This window comes from Lactuca serriola, chromosome 6 (genome assembly GCF_051521515.1).
Source record: "Lactuca serriola cultivar US96UC23 chromosome 6, Lser_US96UC23_V15, whole genome shotgun sequence".
Taxonomy (NCBI): domain Eukaryota; kingdom Viridiplantae; phylum Streptophyta; class Magnoliopsida; order Asterales; family Asteraceae; genus Lactuca; species Lactuca serriola.
The window spans coordinates 146,432,148-146,451,805 of NC_136413.1; the positions used below are offsets into that span (position 1 = coordinate 146,432,148).

The 19,658-nt window shown below is 38.1% G+C and overlaps 1 protein-coding gene across 1 annotated transcript; it reads right to left on the reverse strand.

Annotated features, from left to right (window-relative positions):
* Positions 1-7,716: 7,716 nt before the first annotated feature.
* Positions 7,717-8,674, reverse strand: LOC145058718 (protein SPIRAL1-like 5). The gene is made up of 2 exons (XM_079006619.1): positions 8,310-8,674; positions 7,717-8,218 (listed from the first exon to the last, which is right to left on the reverse strand). The coding sequence occupies exons 1-2, from the start codon at positions 8,571-8,573 to the stop codon at positions 8,144-8,146; spliced, it is 339 nt and encodes a 112-aa protein (XP_078862745.1). The 5' UTR covers positions 8,574-8,674; the 3' UTR covers positions 7,717-8,143.
* Between the last annotated feature and the right edge of the window lie 10,984 nt (positions 8,675-19,658).

Sequence of the window (19,658 nt, forward strand, 5' to 3'; positions counted from 1 at the left end):
CAAAAGAACTCACTATGTGACTTAGAAAGTAGTTGAACCACCAACTTTCTCAAGACTTTGACACCCAACTCTCTCGGCTTGTCAATATGTGACTACATCTCCAAGATGTGACCACACCTTGACCTTGCCTTGCCAATTGGGCTTGAGTGGCCTTAAACTTTTTTTTCAAGAACTTGTGGGTTAGGGAGAATAATTGGAGGAGGAGAAAGAAGTATGATATCCATGGGACATCATCTTCATTAGGAAACCTTGTTTCAAGAGATTTGGGAAGATCATAGGTGTCTAAACCAGACATCTTTTGGGAGATATTCAAGATAGTTGATTTAAAGTCCTTAATATGACACCCAATATGAAATATTAAGGCTACGACCCAACAAACTATTTTATAACTTAGAAGAGGTATGCCGTAATCCAAGCTATAAAATATTTGAAGGTAGGTGAATGACGATTCACCAATTTCCACCAAGATAAACGAAATGTATTATTAGGTTTTAATTGGTTTTGAAACTCCTAGATCTTTGAGATTCATTGAACTTTTCAAAGACATGTTTCAATCTCGAGTGTGCCCTTCAGGTTTTGTGACTGGGATGCCGAGGATCACAAAACAAGGTGTGAAGTAACCATGCAAATTACTTGGTACCCTTAAGTGTTTACCCCTTAATCGATGTGCCGGTTAACCATACACGCTCCATCGATACTATGATAAACATTAAGTTACCCTTTTCCAACCTTGTTAAATACAAGTTAGTGTGCCGGTTAACCACACACGCTCCACTAACCGACTTAAACAAAGTGCAAAGTGTAATTTCATGGATTAGCACCTTATTTACATTTTTCCTAAGTAACTAAGATTGGGTATTATTAAGAGTTTAGTTACTTAGTATTTATCATTAATACTTTTAATGAAGGGAGAATTTATAAGTCCTTGTCTTACCCGTTCGGCTAACGACCCTCCACCGGTCAAGCAAGCGGTGGGTGAGAGTGGACACCCATTAAGTTGCCATTTTATAGGCAACAACCTTATACCCACCTTATAGACCGGCTTCGTGAATGAGGCGTACTAGCGGTAAGACTGACTTTATTCTTATACTTATATATAAATATTATTAACTTATAATATTATAAAGTATAAGGGTTGAATTTTAACTTTTAAAATTCTAAGGGCTAACTTGGAATTAAAGTATTCATAAGTGAAAATTTTTCAAATTCCAAAACTTGAGGGCAAGTTTTGAAACTATTCAAAACTAATTAATTTCATAACTTATGTGTTTAAAGTAGTTTTAATCCAAAAACTCTTCAAGTTCCATAACTTGAGGACAAGTTATGGAAGACTTTAAACTAATAAAAGAACTAACTTTTCTTTATTTTATAACTTATGGATTTAATTATGGTTACATATTTATTCTTTAATGAAGTGACTCTTGAACTTCCATAACTTGAGGACAAGTTATGGAGTCATAAAAAATTATTCAATGACACAAGACTCTTCATTTTGTAACCATTGCCAACTTTTATGAGTTTTATGAGTCTTTAATGTGACTCTTCATGTAACTTGAGGACAAGTTACACAAACACATTTTATACTCAACTCTTAGATTAAATTGGATTGAAAACAACTATTTCAATTAACTTTTCTATTAATCTAAGCAACTCATAAGAACAAGATAATTCAAATCAAACTTTTTCATGTAATTAGTCTAAACCTTAAACTAATACAAAACATAAATCTATTGACAATTATCTTTGAAAATGGATTAGCATGAACATTACCACATCAAAAACAAGTTTATAAGTTCAAAAACAACTTAGGGTAATGTTCCTAGTCCATTTCTAGCCAAAAAAAACTCGAAAATATGCTGTTTGGGGGTCCAACTCGTCGAGTGCATGAACCAACTCGGCGAGTTGGATCGAATTGATCACATTTTAGGCATGGACTCGCCGAGTCTCCTGATGGACTCGTCGAGTCTCCTGATGGACTCACCGAGTCTGATGATCAGACAGCACCAAATTCGTTTTTTCAGCTTCTATTGCAGGTATAACAAGAAAACAAGCCTAGGCTCTGATACCACTGTTGGGTTTTGAGCATTCTAACACTCCTAAGTGTACATGCAACCCTAAATACGTTGGATCTATGTTTTCTCTATTATACATGCAAATGAGAACTTCCAAGGTATTATCCTAATCTAGCATACAAAACAATGAATGTAACAAGATAGAATACATACCTTTTTGATGTAGAAAGTCTTCATGAAGCTTGAGTGCCTAGCCCCAATAGTGTGGAAGCCTCAAATGGAATCACAATAACCAAAACACTTAGAATAGCTTGAGAGAATTCTACAACTCATGAAATCGGCTAGCCCTTTCACTTCACACTCTAGTGTCCGATTTTGGTCAAGAATAAGAAGCTTATATAGTTAGGGTTACACCATGTAAACCCTAATTGACATGGGCTTTCATTTCCATGATCCATGGGTACAAATACACCATGGAGCATCCATGGACCATCCTATGGGTTTTAGCCCAACTTGATTATCCATGGAGCATTAGCCCACTATACAAGTATGGATGATTTACACAATCAACCCATATATTTAATTAGTCTTCTTTTGATCACTTAATTAATCCTAGATTAATTCTTGATCAATACTAATTAAATAATCTTATTATTCTTATTATTAATATACTAGAACTTATAATATATTAATAACCATAAGTGTCTTATTTCTCTCATTATAGTCTATCCAAGTGCATGATGGTATGCAACCCAAATGGACCATGCCGGGTCGGGTCAAGTCTTACCAATTATAGTTATGGACTTAGACATTAATCCAACAAACATATCATAACAACCATTGGTATAATCATCACTATTAAGGGATTACACACACACTACAAGTTTCCTGGTTTTATCTCAGCCCTCCTTAACTCGAGTACGAATGCTTTGCTTTCAGTAGTACATGCCTATACTACCTTCCACTTCGATCCATACTTTCCTCAAGGATTGCCTTGACTCCACCAAGTCCCTTTCACTACTACTGCTCCCATCACTAAACTCATCCTAGGCTTGCCCTAGGGTAATCACCATCCCACTCTCTGCCATCAGCTGCATAAGAAGTCCATGCTATCTCCCCCTAACTAGCTTGCGAATATCATTACATATCACTCAGACTAGATAATTCTTCGAATGAGAGATCCTAGCCTACAATGGTTGGACTCAAACAAGAGCTGCGAAATAGAGCTAGACCTAACCTTCTGAAATTATTTAGTCCTTGAAATATGTAACTTAACATATTCGTTTACTAGTTATTAGAAAATAACTAAGACTCCTAAAAGCACAAAGCAAGAAGTATTGGATCATCGAGTAAACATCATCAAGCATATCCTAATCAGACCATCATATCACTGACTAAACTGTACTAGCATGCAGTTCATAAGCTCATACACAAATAACCGACAGATAAGGCATCCTTCCTAGATCCTTAGCCCTAATCTAACATGTAGTTCTCATAAGCATATCATAACATAAACTTGTATGGGTAATTTGGGAGTACTTACTTGAGCTCAACTGATTGCATGCACCACACCCTTTTCTCTTTTCAAATTTATTTTTATAAAAATGATTTTCTTTTGAAAATTTTTATACCAATTCCTTAGTTTGAGTTCAGACACACCCGAGAATGTGCTCGAATCCCTCAAACCAAGGCTCTGATACCAACTTGACATCCAAAAAATATAGCCCAAAAATTTTGTTTTTAAAAATATAATAAAACCATAAACGTCATTCACTATAGAAAAGCATAATTAATATATTTCAAAATAACATAAACATCTGTCAACACATATCAGGCTAAAAACATCCCTGGCTAAAACAATGGTGTGTGCACTGCAGTCATCCCGAGCTCTTCCCCTTGCTACTGGAAGTACCTGAAACCAAAACTGAAAACTGTAAGCATGAATCTTAGCGAGTCTCCCCAAACTACCACATACCATACATATAATCACATAACCATATACATTGGGCCTAGCCCACTACATCGGGCCCCACCCGACATCGGACAAATCCGGCATCAGGCCCCGCCTGGCATCGAGCCCTAGTCGGTATACTGATCTGTCTCTACCAGGCCCCGCCTGCTATACATATACAAACATATAATCATAATCATGCTAGTACATAACAGTCAAACACAACACTATAACTGCTAGTCTTAAGGCCCCACCTATCTTGGGCCCCACCCCCATTCAGCTAATAATGAGATATGGAACCCTGGCCACACTCAGCTAGTGATGAGATACAGGTCCCCACCCACACTCACCTCCCTACCAGGCACATACAAGTATCACAAAGACAGCAAGTATAACTAAACAAACATTCCATCCTCGGGTACCACCCGTCATCGAACCGTAGCTCGGAAACATACATATAAACCTTCCTCGGTCCTCGCTCGCCATCAGACTAAAATCCGAAAACATATAAACTACATCAGGCTAACCCCGGTATCAGATCCAAATACGGTATACGCTAACATACATAAACAGGCCAACATTGGTGCCTTCGACCCGTTCCTACTGGAGGAAACTCACCTCACAAGCTAACTGTAGAATCGCACGAACAAACCTCTCGCTGCTAGCTGGCTGATCCTCGAAATGCTGATCCCTTGACTCCCCTAGCTATCATTACCAACATAATACTTAGTCAAGAACGGATAATCCCTCTTAGGGTAAAATGACAATTTTACCCCTGGTCAAAATCAAAGTTAAAGTCAAAGTCAAAGCCAAAGTTAACCCTGGGTTGACCCAACTCGTTGAGTCACTCCCTTGACTCGCTGAGTTCCCACGCTTCTCATTGACTGGACACGACGAGTCAACTCGTCGAGTCTTTCTACAGACTCATTGAGTCCTGTTCTTCATAGAATCGTGACAAACCAAACCGACTCGTCGAGTCACCCCATGAACTCATCGAGTTCCTCTGTTTGTGGCTTAATCTCAATGGATTAAGCCCCTAACCTTCAAATCTAAGCTCTATACTTCACTTGTACCTCAAAAACGTCCTTTTAAGGGTAAAGTTTCCAACTTTACCTGTTAATACCCTCACATTGTTGGATAAGGTGTCTAAGTCCATAACTTATTTGGTATATACTTGACCCGACCCGGCATGGTCCATTTGGGTTGCACTTCACCCGAACAATTTATGGATAATTTTATGAGAGTTATACACATATGTTTATTAATATATTATAAGTTATAATATATTAATATGAAGTCATGTTATTTAATTAGTCTTAGTCTTAAATTAATTATGAATTAATTTAGAGATTAAAAGGAAGACTAATTAGATTGTGGGCTATTGGTTGTATATAGTGTGGGCTAACACTCATTTGTTAATGGGCTAGGCTTGTATGGAAGTCCATGGATGATCCATGGAGCTTTTAACCCATGGATCCTTGGAAAAGGAAAGGTCATGGGTTATTAGGGTTTCACCCTAACCATGTATACTATATAAGCATGCTTATGTTGCATGAAATAGCCACTAGTGTGTGTGCTTGTGTGTGGCCGAAAATTACAAGTGTGTATACTCTCTCAAAGTTTTCCAAGAGTTTGTGGTGATTTGTGATTCCATTTGAGGCATTCACATTATTGGTGCTTGGCCCTCAAACTCCTCAAGAATCAAACTCATCAAAAAGGTATGTAATCTCTTCTAACTCTTTTAAGTTTAAAAGTACCCCATGCCATGTTAGACAGGTTATGAACCTTGGAAAATTATTATTTTGCATGTATTTAGACAAACATAGATCCAAGGTTTATTAGGGTTGCATGCACACTTAGGAAGTGTTAGATTGCTCAAAACCTAACACACATAATGGTTGTAGCTCAAACCCTAACTCCTTAGGACCTAGATCTTGGCCCATAAGCTACCAACACTTCTAACTAAGGCATATTCACTGAGATCTATACTCAAAGCACTGCCATGACATGTAAAGCTTCTTCATTTTTCCTCCATGCATGGCCTTTTGGGCTTAAAAGGCCAAGATGACATCTTAGAGCTTGCATGGGGACTCCTGTGGCATAAAGTTTGCACCTTTATGCCATAATAGCTCTTCAAAGTCCCAGATCTGGAAGAATACCCACTTAGGTCATCCATTCTCCACATGCTAACTTACTTGGACCACAAACCCTCAAAAAATGAAAATAAGAGATCTAAGAAACCATTGAGCAAGGTTGGGACTTGCTTACCTGAAAATGTAGCAAATGATGTGTAGTTTATGGATCTACTCTCTCCTTCTTGAGCCCTCTAGCTTCCTCTTCTTCCACAAGCTTCAAAAACACACAAGGGTCAATTAAAATGGCTCACAACCTCAAACAAAGAACCAGGGTTTCGTGAATTAGGGTTTGGGACTTTAAGGACACTGAGGGGTGGGGGTTAAGATGCTTAAATAGGGTGCAAATCCCCAAATCTAGGGTTTCCCAAACCCAGACCAACACATCGAGGTGGTCTTCCCAACTCATCGAGTTGGTTTCTCAACCCGCGTCCCAAAAGCTTATTTCTACTCGTTGAGTTCTCCCCCTAGGACTCGACGAGTAGACCTTCAATTTGCATAATATATTTCCTTAATTAGCCTTCTGGTTTCCGGGTGTTACAAAAACACATTCAGATCAGGTATCACTTTATTTGTGAATTGATAGGTGATGGAACTTTGAATATGAAAAAAAACCTCTAACATGAAGAATGCAACATACATGTTTACCAAGGTGGTGATTATAGAAGTTTAAGTCGTGTATGGATTCAACTGGCCTTCCAGATACTTGAAGAAAAGGCACGAGAGAGAGAGAGAGAGAGAGAAAGAGAGAGAGAGAGAGATATGGGGGTTACAATGTTCTTTTTTGGATGGTAGATTGTTTACTAGCCTCTAAGTGAGAGATTGTTAAGTGTGGAGGCTGAGATGCTTATGACAATCCAGATAAGTAGTTTGCTTATTGTAGTCCAGAAATATAGTCTACTTATGGCAATATGCATAAATATCTATTGATAGCAGTCTACAGGAGTAGGCTGAATTAGCTAATATTGCTTAAACGGTCAACAAGTGCTCGAGCATCATGTCAATTTTTCTTGGAATGGAAATTTTGATTTGTATGTTTAGTGGGGTCAATTTTGTGAGCATTGACTTCGGCCCATGATGTATTTTATCCCATTATTATCAGGTCAACCATTTTATAAATAACCTCATTTATTGTAACCCTAATGTCTGTATGAAAAATCATTTTATGGTAAGAAATAATAAATCCCTCTTTCTTTCTTTCACTTGTGTTCGTCGTGGACATAGCCAATCATCCTGATCGTGTGAACTAAGTAAATTGATTGGGTCTTTGTTTATTTAATTTTGCATTTATTATTCTGATGAAATCGTTTATCATTTGTCAAAGTGTTATTTTAACTTAACATGACGGTATTTATGCGGTACCGCAATGCCACATCGACCCACCATATAGCACACGGTGGTGTATACCCTTTTGTCTAACCAAAGAATACCTTGAGTTAGGGAAATCTCACCACTTTCCAATTAAACATTAATAAAAATCGCCAAAGTACAAGTCGCAAATGTATATCATTTTTGTCCTTTGTTACTAAATAACCTTATTACATAATTTTCTGTGGTTTAAGAAACCTATCTTTTATAGATGATATAACACTTTTTTTATAATATATATGATAAGAAATCAAATTAAAGTAGCTTAGCTAGTACTGGATAATCGCATAACAATAATAAATTTTTTATTTCATAATAGTGCACACATTCATTTCAGATTATTTTCTTGATATTCAAATAATTATAACACACAGAAAATGTAATTAAATATTAACAAACACGACGGCACACCCTTCACAACCCTAAACCTCTTCGGTCACTCCAAGTAAAGCAAGAAAATTCCAAACTTGCCCTTCTCAATGTTACCCTACAGGAATTTCGCCATTTTAGATAGACATTAATTTCTGAGGAAAACGCCCTAATGCATCGGAAAATGACATCATTATTCACCGGTTTTGATTTCAAGCTCCAACACGGATACGAATTATATCTTTTGATAATCATCTTTTCATCTTTATAATATATAAAATAGTTATATATATATAAGACTATAATGATCATCACTTATCTCCAAACAAGTAGCCAAGAGATGAATCTCCACCAGGAACTGAGTTGACCTTTGTCGATGGTCGGCCCTGTAATCATATCATCATAGGAAATGGTCAATGTTCCATAAAAGGTTAAGAAAATTTGATTAAAAGAGAGTGCATATATAAAGAGACTTACAGTCACCAAAAACTCTTTTGATTTATTACCATCTCCATGATATATATATTTCTTGGGAGAGGTGGAGTCACCTTTCTTGGTAATAGGAGTTAAGGCTTTTTCCGGTGACTTCTGATCAGTATCATCAGTGCCATATGGCGGCATACAAACTGGTGGTGGTGATACTTTAGATTGATCGTATTGTTGTTTCCCTAAGTCATCTGACCCAAACAGGTACCCTAAAGAACTTTGCCCTCCACCAGAACTACTCCTTTTGTTCATCATCGATACCTAACCCTAGAAATCAGGAAATCTTTCTCTTTCTCTTACCCTCTCTCGCTCTCTCTCTCTCTCTCTACATATATATAACCTAATTATATATACATAAAGTATATATGAGAGATACCCACCTTTCTGTAAAATGATGTTTGTCATGATTTTAATCAATTATTAATTTGATTTTATTAAAACAACGGATGTGTAAGTGTGTAACAGTACACATTTCTTTAGTCCCATTTTTGTGTTTGCTTATGCCGTGGTGGGGATGGTTTGGTTGGTTCGTTTTTTTTTGGTTGGTTGGTTGCTTATGCCGTAGTGGTGAACAATGTAAGATATAATTTTCTTGTGAATTGATATCGTCCATTAAAACGTAATAAATACAAGATTTGAAAGGAGTTTATGGGTTATATAAAGTGGGTCCAGACGGGCTTTGATGTGTTTGATTATCGTAGCGTTAAGGCGTTAATAATTTTGAAAACAAACGGACATAAATTATTGACGATTAATTCCCCGGTCCTAATAAACATTGATTCTTATTATTATTAATATTATCAAATTTTGTCTAAAAAACAAGATTCATCATTCATGATATCATAAAAACTTTGTTCACTGAGAGTTTCTTTATAGCCAATTATCATTGTTTTTTTATTTATTGAACATTCAATATTATTGTAACATATATATTTTTTGATCATTATATATATATATATATATATATATATATATATATATATATATATATATATATATATATATATGTATATATATTTATCAGTGTTGTAAAAATCCCGATAAGGTCCCGATTAATCTCCGATTAATCCCTAGGCGCTACTTGACCGATTAGAGAACGTCTAGCGATTAATCCATGCATACAAAATGACTGAAAAAGTAGAACCCAATGAAATTTTAACAGTTTGAAGAAGTTATATCTCATTAGAAACTATTTGAGGTATGATTAGTGTTCTATTTATCATATTAACATATATTGTTATGATATTAGTGGTATTTATAAACTTTTATATTATATTAGTCATATTTAATTTTTTAAAAATTAACAAATTAGCAATTAATGATCCCCGATTAATCCCCTGATTAATCTCCGCCTAGCCGATTAATCCATTGACCCTAGTCCACCGACTAGCGAACGTCGAGCGATTTTTACAACATTGATATATATATATATATATATATATATATATATATATATATATATATATATATATGTTTTCAATGTCTATTATGTGAATGTATGATTGATTCTGGACCAATCATTTTAGTTATTTTAAGAAAATAATTAATGCATATTACATGTTGAAGATATAATGAATATTAATTACATTTTCAGCATTTAATATGTATTAATTACTTTCTTAAAATAACTAAAATGATTGGTCCAAAATCAATCATGCATGCACACAATAGATAGTGAAAACATTTGAACCTAACTCTCTCTCTCTCTCTCTTTCTTTCTCTGTCTCTGTCTCTCTGTCTCTCTCTCTCTCTCTCTCTCTCTCTCTATATATATATATATATATATATATATATATATATATATATATATATATATATATATATATATATATATATATATATATAACGTCACTCTAGTCCAACTAACTCCCGGTATTTATTTCAAAACGTTTATGCCACCTTATTTTATGAAGTTTGACATGTCATCCGGGAGGTGTCGTATTTAAAAAACACATTCTGGTTAATGACTAACATTTCTCTTGTTTCTCTTTCTTACTAGAAACCTTTTTTTGCCTACCCTCGTTTGGTTTTGTCGACAATAGCTTTGTACATGAAGGTCAATGTTCATTTTCATGGTATATTTTCGAGATACCATTTTCTAATGTACACGGATGACATACGTCACTTGTTTAAAGATATCGATTTTGTGGGGATGGACAAGAAAGTTTATGAATTTTAGGAAAAATATATTGACGAGAGATGTATGAAGGTGTATTATTGTTTAAGAGAAGATCGTTTTCCAATAGGTTTGAGGGTATTAGAAACAGATCTTGACTACATTAAGATATGTACATAAATCATCTTGGGGCTAATATGAAAGAGTGGCTACATGAAGATAAAACAAAAGTATGTATCCTTGAGGACTACCACTCAAATGTTTGAGATGTGCAAGAAGATACAGGTCAGATTTCAGATTTGGCAGAAGATATGGTTGAAGACTTGGATTTTGAGAGTGACCATAATGATGTCACTCCTATGAACAAGACTAGGAATGATTCTTTCCTCATTAAACTTTGTAGTAAGGAGAATCCAATCCTAGGAAAAGTACATGAGGATGGTCTGATGTTGTGATGGTTGAGAATGATCCAAAAATTGCTATGATGACAACCTTGAATGAAGATATTCACTAGAAAAAATAGAAGCCTATATTAGGTATGGGGTTTGAAAGTCCCAAGTAGATTAAACATACGATTTGCAATTATATAGTTGCTAATGGGTATCAATTATGGTACAAAAAAATGATAGTAGGAGATTATTGGTGAAAATTTATTTTGGACAGTGTAGTTTAGGATTCATAGATGATGATGAACATTTTTTCAAAATTAAAGCTATAATTAGTGATCATAATTATGCTAGAAAATTGTAATACTTGATCATAATTATGGACAGTGTATATTTCTTTTTAGCCTTTTTATTTCAAAATATTTCAATTTGGTCCTTGGGGTTAGTACGCAGGGTATACCACATGGTACGCTTAGTGTACTAAGGAGGAGGTTTGATTACGGAGTCAAGCCTCATACGTTGGGCGTATGAGGGTTACGCTGGGTGTATGAAGGTTTAATGAAACCCTAATTGTAGGGTGTTGCACATTATATAAACTCCTTAAGTCCCTTGGGCTAGCCTCTTTACCAGCCTCCATAACTCCTAAACCCTAAATCTTGACTCTTAGCAATCTTTTTATGTCTTTGAGCTCTTGAGAAGAAAGTTGCTGCTTATTTTCTCATTTTCAAGGGATAGAAGAAGGTTGAAGGTTCATTGCTTTGGATGGAGCTTAGAGATCCAGAATCGTCACTCCTTTTGCAAGTCATTTGAGGCATAAAGATCTTATCATGATAAGTTCTCTTATGGATCTTCTTTTAGATTTGTTTATGGCCATTTTAGTCCCTTTTCGTTGTTCTTGATGAGTTAAGACCGTTTTAGAAGCTAAATATTGTATATCTAGATGTTTGGAGGGGTCCTTAAGCTTAAAGGTGCAAACTTTATTGTGTATATAGTCTCATGCATACATTAAGTAATTTATTAAGCTCTTTTGAGCTCTAAGAGCCTTATTAAGCCATGCATGTACGTAAAGTTGGCAACTTTACTCGATAAACCATCTTAAGGAAGTCAAATTTGAGTTTGACTTGAAGTCTTAATCGATTAAGAGCTGGAAAAATGGAAGTTGGCCAGATAGGGGAGTACGCTGGGCGTACAAGCAGGTACACTTAACGTACAAGCCCTAAAGCGAGTATGTTGTGTATACATACTGAGTACGCCCTGCGTACTCAGCAGGTTGGCTTTGTTTTGGGCCATGTTTGGACTTAGATACTTAGGGCCTTGTTGGGCCATCAGGTTTTTAGGCTAATGCTTGTTTTGGGTTAACTTGGAAAAGGCCCATGAAAGTGGTTTGTGCCTAATTTGGAAAATAGGGCCATAATTGGACTTGGAATGATTATTTTGGAATTTTGGGCTTTTGGAAAATTTGGATTGGGCTTGGGCCTTGGGCCAAATATTAGGAAGGTTAAAACGGTCTTTTACCCTAGTTTAGACTCTTTGTGTGAGTTCAGATCTAGTTATTGATTGGATGATTATTTTGTGATTGATAGCGTGGGGATTTTAGCGGGCCAGCAGCCAGAGATTCTTTCTGTGAGATTTGGTAGTGCGAGGTGAGTTTCCTCACCATATTTATCGGGTCTAAGGAACCAATGTTGGCCCATGATCAATGGTGCTAGGATATTAGATGTCCGTGGGACTCTTATATGTGTATGTTCTTATATGATTTGTATGGTGGGCGGGCCCCATTATACTCAGTGGGCAGGGACCGATATGTGAGTTTGGGCGGGGCCCATTATACTCATTGGGTGGGGCCCATTATGTAAGTGTGGGTAGGGCACGATACACTCATTTGGTGGGGCGCGTTATGTGTTTATTTATGTATGGTATGTTGTATTTTGGGGAACTCACTAAGCTTTGTGCTTACTCTTTTCAGTTTATGTTTCAGGTACTTCCAGTTCTAAAGGGAAGAGCTCGGGATGATTGTAGAGCACATACCACTCGTTTCTGCATCTTTGTGATTTACTCTGATATTGATGATGCGTCGATACATTTGATAATCTTTTTCTTATAATAATATTTTGGGTTTGATGAGTTTATTAAACTCTTAGATCGTTTAGATCTTATAACAGGTAAATCGCGAAAGCAAAAACAATAATGTAAAACACAAGAATGAATCTGAATATGTCGAATGATTCAATTGATTCAATCCTCAGCAAAGCTCGATGAAGAACTTCCGTTGTAGAGGATATTAGGGTTACAAAAGATAAGAACAATGAACGCTATTAAATTATCTCTCAAATCTTACGTTCTAGGATGCATGCAAGAATCTATAAATATAAAACCCTACAAAATAACTCACGGATGGACAGGCCCATACCAGAGATTAAATGGACTAAATATCGAGCCCAAGACGCAACACCTTCTGGACCTAACAATCTCCCCCTTTGCGTCAATTGGAGGGAGACTATCACTTCCTCTTGCTGGGTCCAGCTGCAGGAACTTTCTTAGTAGTTTCAAACAGACGTGGGATGAGAGCGAGGATTGTCTGTCTTAAGCGAATGTACCACTGGATCATGTCGTCGAAGTACTTCTTTTAGTCTGCTGAATTCTGCTTGCAACGATGAATGATTCCCAAAACATGTTCCAGGCATGCAGTGGTGTATAGATGTTTGTCTGCCAAAGCGAACAGGCATTTTTGGCCTTCGTTCCTTGTAAACATGACAGAATTTCGTTTCGGGTCAATCTTTCCCATGTGCATCATGTTCAAATCACTAGCTGAGCCAACAGGTGAGATAGTGGGCTTTTTCTTGAAAATGCTAGCGATCTCCTGATCCATCTTGGCAACTTCCATAATGTAGCATACAAGCATCCTTTTGAAGTGATCAATAATCGGACCATACTCTACTTCATTTGTAAGGAGGATGTTGTGCAAAATAATCCAATCATGTGGATTCAGGTTGGGAAGATCAGCAAGCGATATGGCATGTTCGGTCTTAGCAGAACCCCTCAGCACCTTGAACCGAACGTTCGTGAAGTTCCCCTCTCGAAACGGCTTGAGGACCCGAACGTTGACTATCTTCAGAGCGCTCCAAGTTTGATACTGTGGTTGGGCAGACTTCAGATAGAATTTGACGAGATCCCTATCAACCTTTGGATGAGGATGAGGGATATCAACAATGTTATCAAAGGCATGGAAGATGAAGGCCTTTTGGGTCAGTGGCATGTCAAACTGTAAATCGACCGAGTTGATGCGATCCAATGAAATCACCGGTTCAAGCCACAAAATGCTGGGAGTTTCAATCGCTTCTTTCAAAAGCTTCTCAAGAGTCCACGGAGGAAAAAGGGTTTTCCTACTCTCAAGAAGGTCATGAGCCTCTTTCATTTTTCTTTCAGTTGCCTCAGCCTCTCTGGCAATGCGAGCGCTCATATCAACATCTTTATCACGACATTGCTTCTTTAAGAGATCTGCAATCGTCTCTTTATCATCATCACTATCTTCAACAATTTTCTTCCCTTTGTCTTTGACAACTGAACCTGAGGCTTGACCTGTTGAAGGAGGTTCGGTTGTTTTTGTTGTTGTAGAAGTGGGAGGCGGTTGAGATACATCCTCTCCCCCTTGTTTCGGAATGGACACGAACTCAAGGAGCCCTTCAATTTTGCTTAGGAGAGAAAGGACAAGAGCAATCTTTCATGCAAGAGCACGCCTCATTGAGTAATTCAGTATTGGATCATGTGCTTCAAGGATGTTGGAAAGGGCGGCGTGGACATCTGAAACGCATGAAGAAACAATCTCTCGTTCAGATCGAAGAGATTCAATTTCCTTTTGAGAATTGGAGAGCTGAAGATTCTTGACCTTAAGAGCAGTGGTCTTTCGAGCGAGAGCGTCCATGAGTGAGTTCTCGGCAGCTAGATCTTCATGTAGCTTAGTTAAGCGCTCCTCAATACTCGCCGTAAACGATGAGTAGTCATCACTGAGAGCCTGACGAAGACTGGCGAACGATTGCAGTTCAGAGGAAACTGAGGTAGTAATTTGGTTAACAAGAGAGTCAAGCCGCGCTGCGTTGGAATCAACAGTTCCCTGTAAAGACTGCAAAATGGAAGAAGCGTCAACAAATAGTTTTTCGACTTTTTCGGTCGCAACAACACATGCCTTGGTGGAGGCATCAATAGCGGCAGTAGCAGAGCTGATGGAGGCTTCATGAGCCTTAGTAAAAGCATCAATAATCCCCTGAATAGCAGCCTCGGAGATGGTAGACTGTGAGGAAGAAGAGGAGGAAGCAATGAGAGAATCAATCTTCTCGTGAAGCTCCTTGAGATGCTTCTTGGTGACAGGAGCATTATCGTCATCATCACTTTGCATCTAATACGGACTGTAATAGACCGAATCAAATGTCATGTTCTCCCCACCAAGAAAAGGTTCTTCATTATCTGCGGAGTGACCAGGAGATGGGGGAGGAGGTGAGGGTGGAGGCTCGGTTGTGGAAGTAGGTTCGGGGCTGATGTATGTTTGGTAGTAGGAGTGGGTTCGGGTGCTTTAGTAGGAGCCCCCGTATCAGATACATTGGTTCTTACTTCAGCGGTGGTTGTGGTTGCTTCAGTGAAAATGGGAGGGGGTACTGGGATAGAGGTAGGTGGTATTTGAGTAGTGGAGGTTATGGGGGGAATGGAAATAGAAATGAAGATTGGTGGAGAAGAGACAGGTGAAGTGGAAACGTGTACCTCTAGGGTAGGCGATCGAGGAGGAGTGTTACCACGGAGGGACTCTTCGGAGTCAGAACTTTCTTCCTCAGATTCGCTGGAGGAGGAGGCAAGTATCAGCTTTCGCCTAGGTTGGGTTTTCCTCTTCTTCAGTGGAGGAGATTGAGCCGCCTTGGTAGGTTTGCGTTTCTTCGGAGAAGGGCCTTTCGCTCCCTTGACAACCTTCTTGTCTTTTCCCTTTTCATTTTTCTTTCCCCTTGGAGCGGGCCTAACAACATCATGGATTGATTTAATCATATCAGGAGTGAGCTCTCTAGGACCAGAGCGACGAAACTCCTTGTAGGTTCTGATGATGCGGCTGTCGCTTGGAACGTCTCCAAACATCGACTCAGGGATTGAGCCAACGAACTGAAACTTAGATGAATCAGAGACAATGATCTTCGTAGTGTGGAAAGTACCTATCGAAGAGAGTGGAGAATCAGCAACAATTGGAACGTGATACTTATCCATCACCCATTTTGTGATCAGCGTCCAGAAGCGAGCGTAGGAGATCTCTGAATGGCGAGATGTAGATGCAAGACTCTGAATCAACTGCTGCCATAAAACCGACCCATAGTCAAGGTTGATGTCGTGGTATACCCCATAAAGAATCGTTATAAACAGACGACTCGCTCCATCTGAACCGGCACTACGTTCCGATAATCCATTCAACAACACTGTGAAGAACCCATTCCACTGAGGAGGCAAGCACGATTTCTTGAATTTGGTGACTGTCGTCAGAACCTCAGTGTATCCCATGTTATAAAACATGGAAAATAACTTTCCCATCGGGATGGATTCAGGATTAACCCTAGATTCATCAGGTTGAAACCCTAAAAGCGAACAGAATCGCTGCTTGGAGATGGAGGCCTTGTGATCAAGAATGTCGAAGAAGATTCGATCGACAGACTTATCATAGTGGGCTGTGGAGAAGATTTGTGATAAACACTCCATTGGAACAGTTTCAACTTTGGTGAGAGCGGGAGCTAGCGGCGAATATTTGAGACATTCGATGATCGGAAACATAAAGGCATCGTAAACGTGTGGAGTGAGATCGGTGATCAGGCTTTGTTGAGGACGAATCGGCAGAATGTGAGAAGTTGCATGAACTGAGGATGAGTCCGCCATTGAAGAGAATTTGGGAGAGATGATGAACAGTAGAAGAAATAATGCGTTTCTTGCTCTCTGAAAATTGGGTGCAGTAAAGAGGTAAATGATGGTCGAAGTTACCTTTTATACCGTGGTGAGAAGAGAGAGAAAAATCTATTCCCAAATCTTCAAGGGAAATACGAAGAGTTTCCTTAGGTGATTGACGCGTGACAGTTAGGAGCCCCAATGATTACGCAGGAGAGAGAAGAACTGTCCCGTTTCACACGCCTTCCCATCAGGCGCCGTTTGAAATGTCAAAAACGGTTCCACTTCACACGCCTGCCCTTCAAGCGCCGTTTGAAATAGCAAACCGATTGGATTTTCGGCTGATTCAGCAACTTATCCCTTTAGTGTGAGCTGTCATCATAAAGTAGAATAACCACATGTAACATTGTGAGCCACAACACTTTTATAACTTCAAATTCGATCGCGAAGAAAAAAATGCCTCTTAAGGAATAAAACCAGAATTGTGGAAAATCAAAAAGATTTTCGTGCTTAGTGTGTAAAAGAAAAAGAAATAAAGCAACACATATGTGGGAAATTGTGATGTCAGTAAAGACACAAAACAATGGATCCTGGGCACGAATCTCTTCCTTCAAAGTCAAGAGAGACCTTAAAGTGTTTGTTTGGTTTCCCTTTGAATTACGATCAGTCACTTATTGAGAAGTGTTAAAAGGCATCTTTTAATCAGACTAATTTGGGTGGCTTTCGCTTCAGTGCAGAATTCCTGATCTTGACATAAGACAGAAATCGACTGAAGTACTTGTGAGACCAATGTAGTCTGTTGAACAAGTATGTGTGAAGAGAATTTGAGTGGCATGGTGAAAATATTTGTATGTGAAATCTCAAAAAAAAAAAATTAAAACTGGATTCCAGGGGAAGAAATGTTATGGGATTTAACAATTTCATAGGAATCACACAAAGAGAAAATTCAGAGATTTCAGGGTGAATTCGTCAATTCTTTAGTGAAAACTAGAACAAATTTAATTGTTCACCGTCAATGCATAGAAGGTAGTGAATTGTGGGTTTCACTTAGCACGTAGTGGCACGAAGCTAAGATCATGAACACAGAAATGGTGTAACCATAAACCTCAGTGGTAATTTCTGAGAGTCTCAAGGGTTACGTGTATGAGATCGAAATATGATGGAGAAAAATATTTGAGATGGTGTAAGGAAACCAAAGTACCTCTGCTGTTAAAATAAGGACCAAGCAGAAAACTCTTATCTCATGTGAGAAGAGAGTAAGGTAGCTCATGATTAGAATAAATATAAAAGCCTAATTGGGAAGACAAGGTTTGTATATACCAAGTCAGTAAGGCTATTATTCAGAATCAGGTGAGGCTTTGGACACATACATCAGCATGCTTCTAGGGACACTTAACGAATAAAAGAATTTGCCCACAAATGTCCACACATAGAAATTAGCGAACACAAACAAAAAGAAATATTTTTAGAGTTTTTGATTTAAAGAAAGAACAAACAAAAACAAAAAAATTTTAAATTTGGAACCGAACCCGAGCGTTCGGTCTATTTCGGTTGCAAAAAAAAATTTGAAAAAGAAAAAGACTTGAAATCGAGAAAAAGACTTGAAAAATAAGATAGATGAAATCGAGAAAAAGAATACAAAAGTTTACAACCAAAGAAACTACCTTTAAGTGATAAGAGAAGACAAGAGAATAGGACCAAACCTGAGCGCTCGGTTCATTTCGGCACACATGTGAACCGAACCCGAACGTTCGGTTCATTTCGCTTCTATCTTTTAGATTGGAGAAGTAATTTTTGGTACTGACTCCGATTCCATCATACCTAGCCCTTGTAGAATTTTATTGAAACTTGCTTCAGGAAGAGCTTTGGTGAAGATATCGGCCAGTTGATCAGTGGTTCGAACAAAGTGAATTTCGACGTTTCCATCTTCCACATGATCCTTAATAAAGTGATACCTCAGTGCTATATGCTTGGTCTTGGAGTGTTGCACTGGGTTATGACAGATCCTAATTGCACTTTCTGAATCGCAATATAGTGGGATCTTTTTCATATTGAGTCCATAATCACGGAGTTGACTTTGGATCCAAATCACTTGAGATGTGCAAGAAGCGGCTGCAATGTATTCTGCTTCAGCTGTAGACAATGAAACACATGTTTGTTTCTTAGATTGCCAGCTCACCAACTTCCCGTCAAGGAATTGACAACCTCGTGTAGTGCTTTTCCTGTCTAAACCACATCCTCCAAGGTCTGCATCTGAGTAGGCTTGAACAAAGAAACCTGAGTTTGAAGGATACCATAGACTGATGGAGGTGGTTCGTTTCAGATACCGGAGTATGTTTTTCACTGCTAACGTATGTGGTTCACGAGGATTCGCCTGAAACCTAGCACAATAACACACAGAAAACATTATATCGGGCCTGGTAGCTGTGAGGTACATCAAGGAACCAATCATCTGGCGGTATAACGTTATATCGACTGCCGGTTTATCCAAGGATGGTGTGAGCTTGGTGCCGAATGCCATTGGAACTTTGACCTTTGAGTCTCCCATCATGCCAAATTTAGCAAGAAGAGTCTTGGTGTATGCTTCCTGGTTGATAAAGATGCCTTCGGGTCCCTATCTAATGTTTAAACCAAGGAAAACGTTAATCGGACCCATTGAGCTCATTTCAAATTTAGTCTCCATCAGCTTTCTGAATTCAGCTGTTAAGCTAGGATTCGTTGAGCCAAAGATGATATCATCGACATAGATTTGAACTATCATAAGGTGGTTACCTTCCTTCTTTCGAAAGAAGGTTGGGTCAACCGAACCTTGTTTGAATTTAGACATCTTTAAGAACTTAGTTAGCATTTCATACCATGCCCTAGGCGCTTGTTTCAGACCATAAACTGCCTTGTCTAGAATATAATAATGATTTGGGTGCTTTTCATTCACAA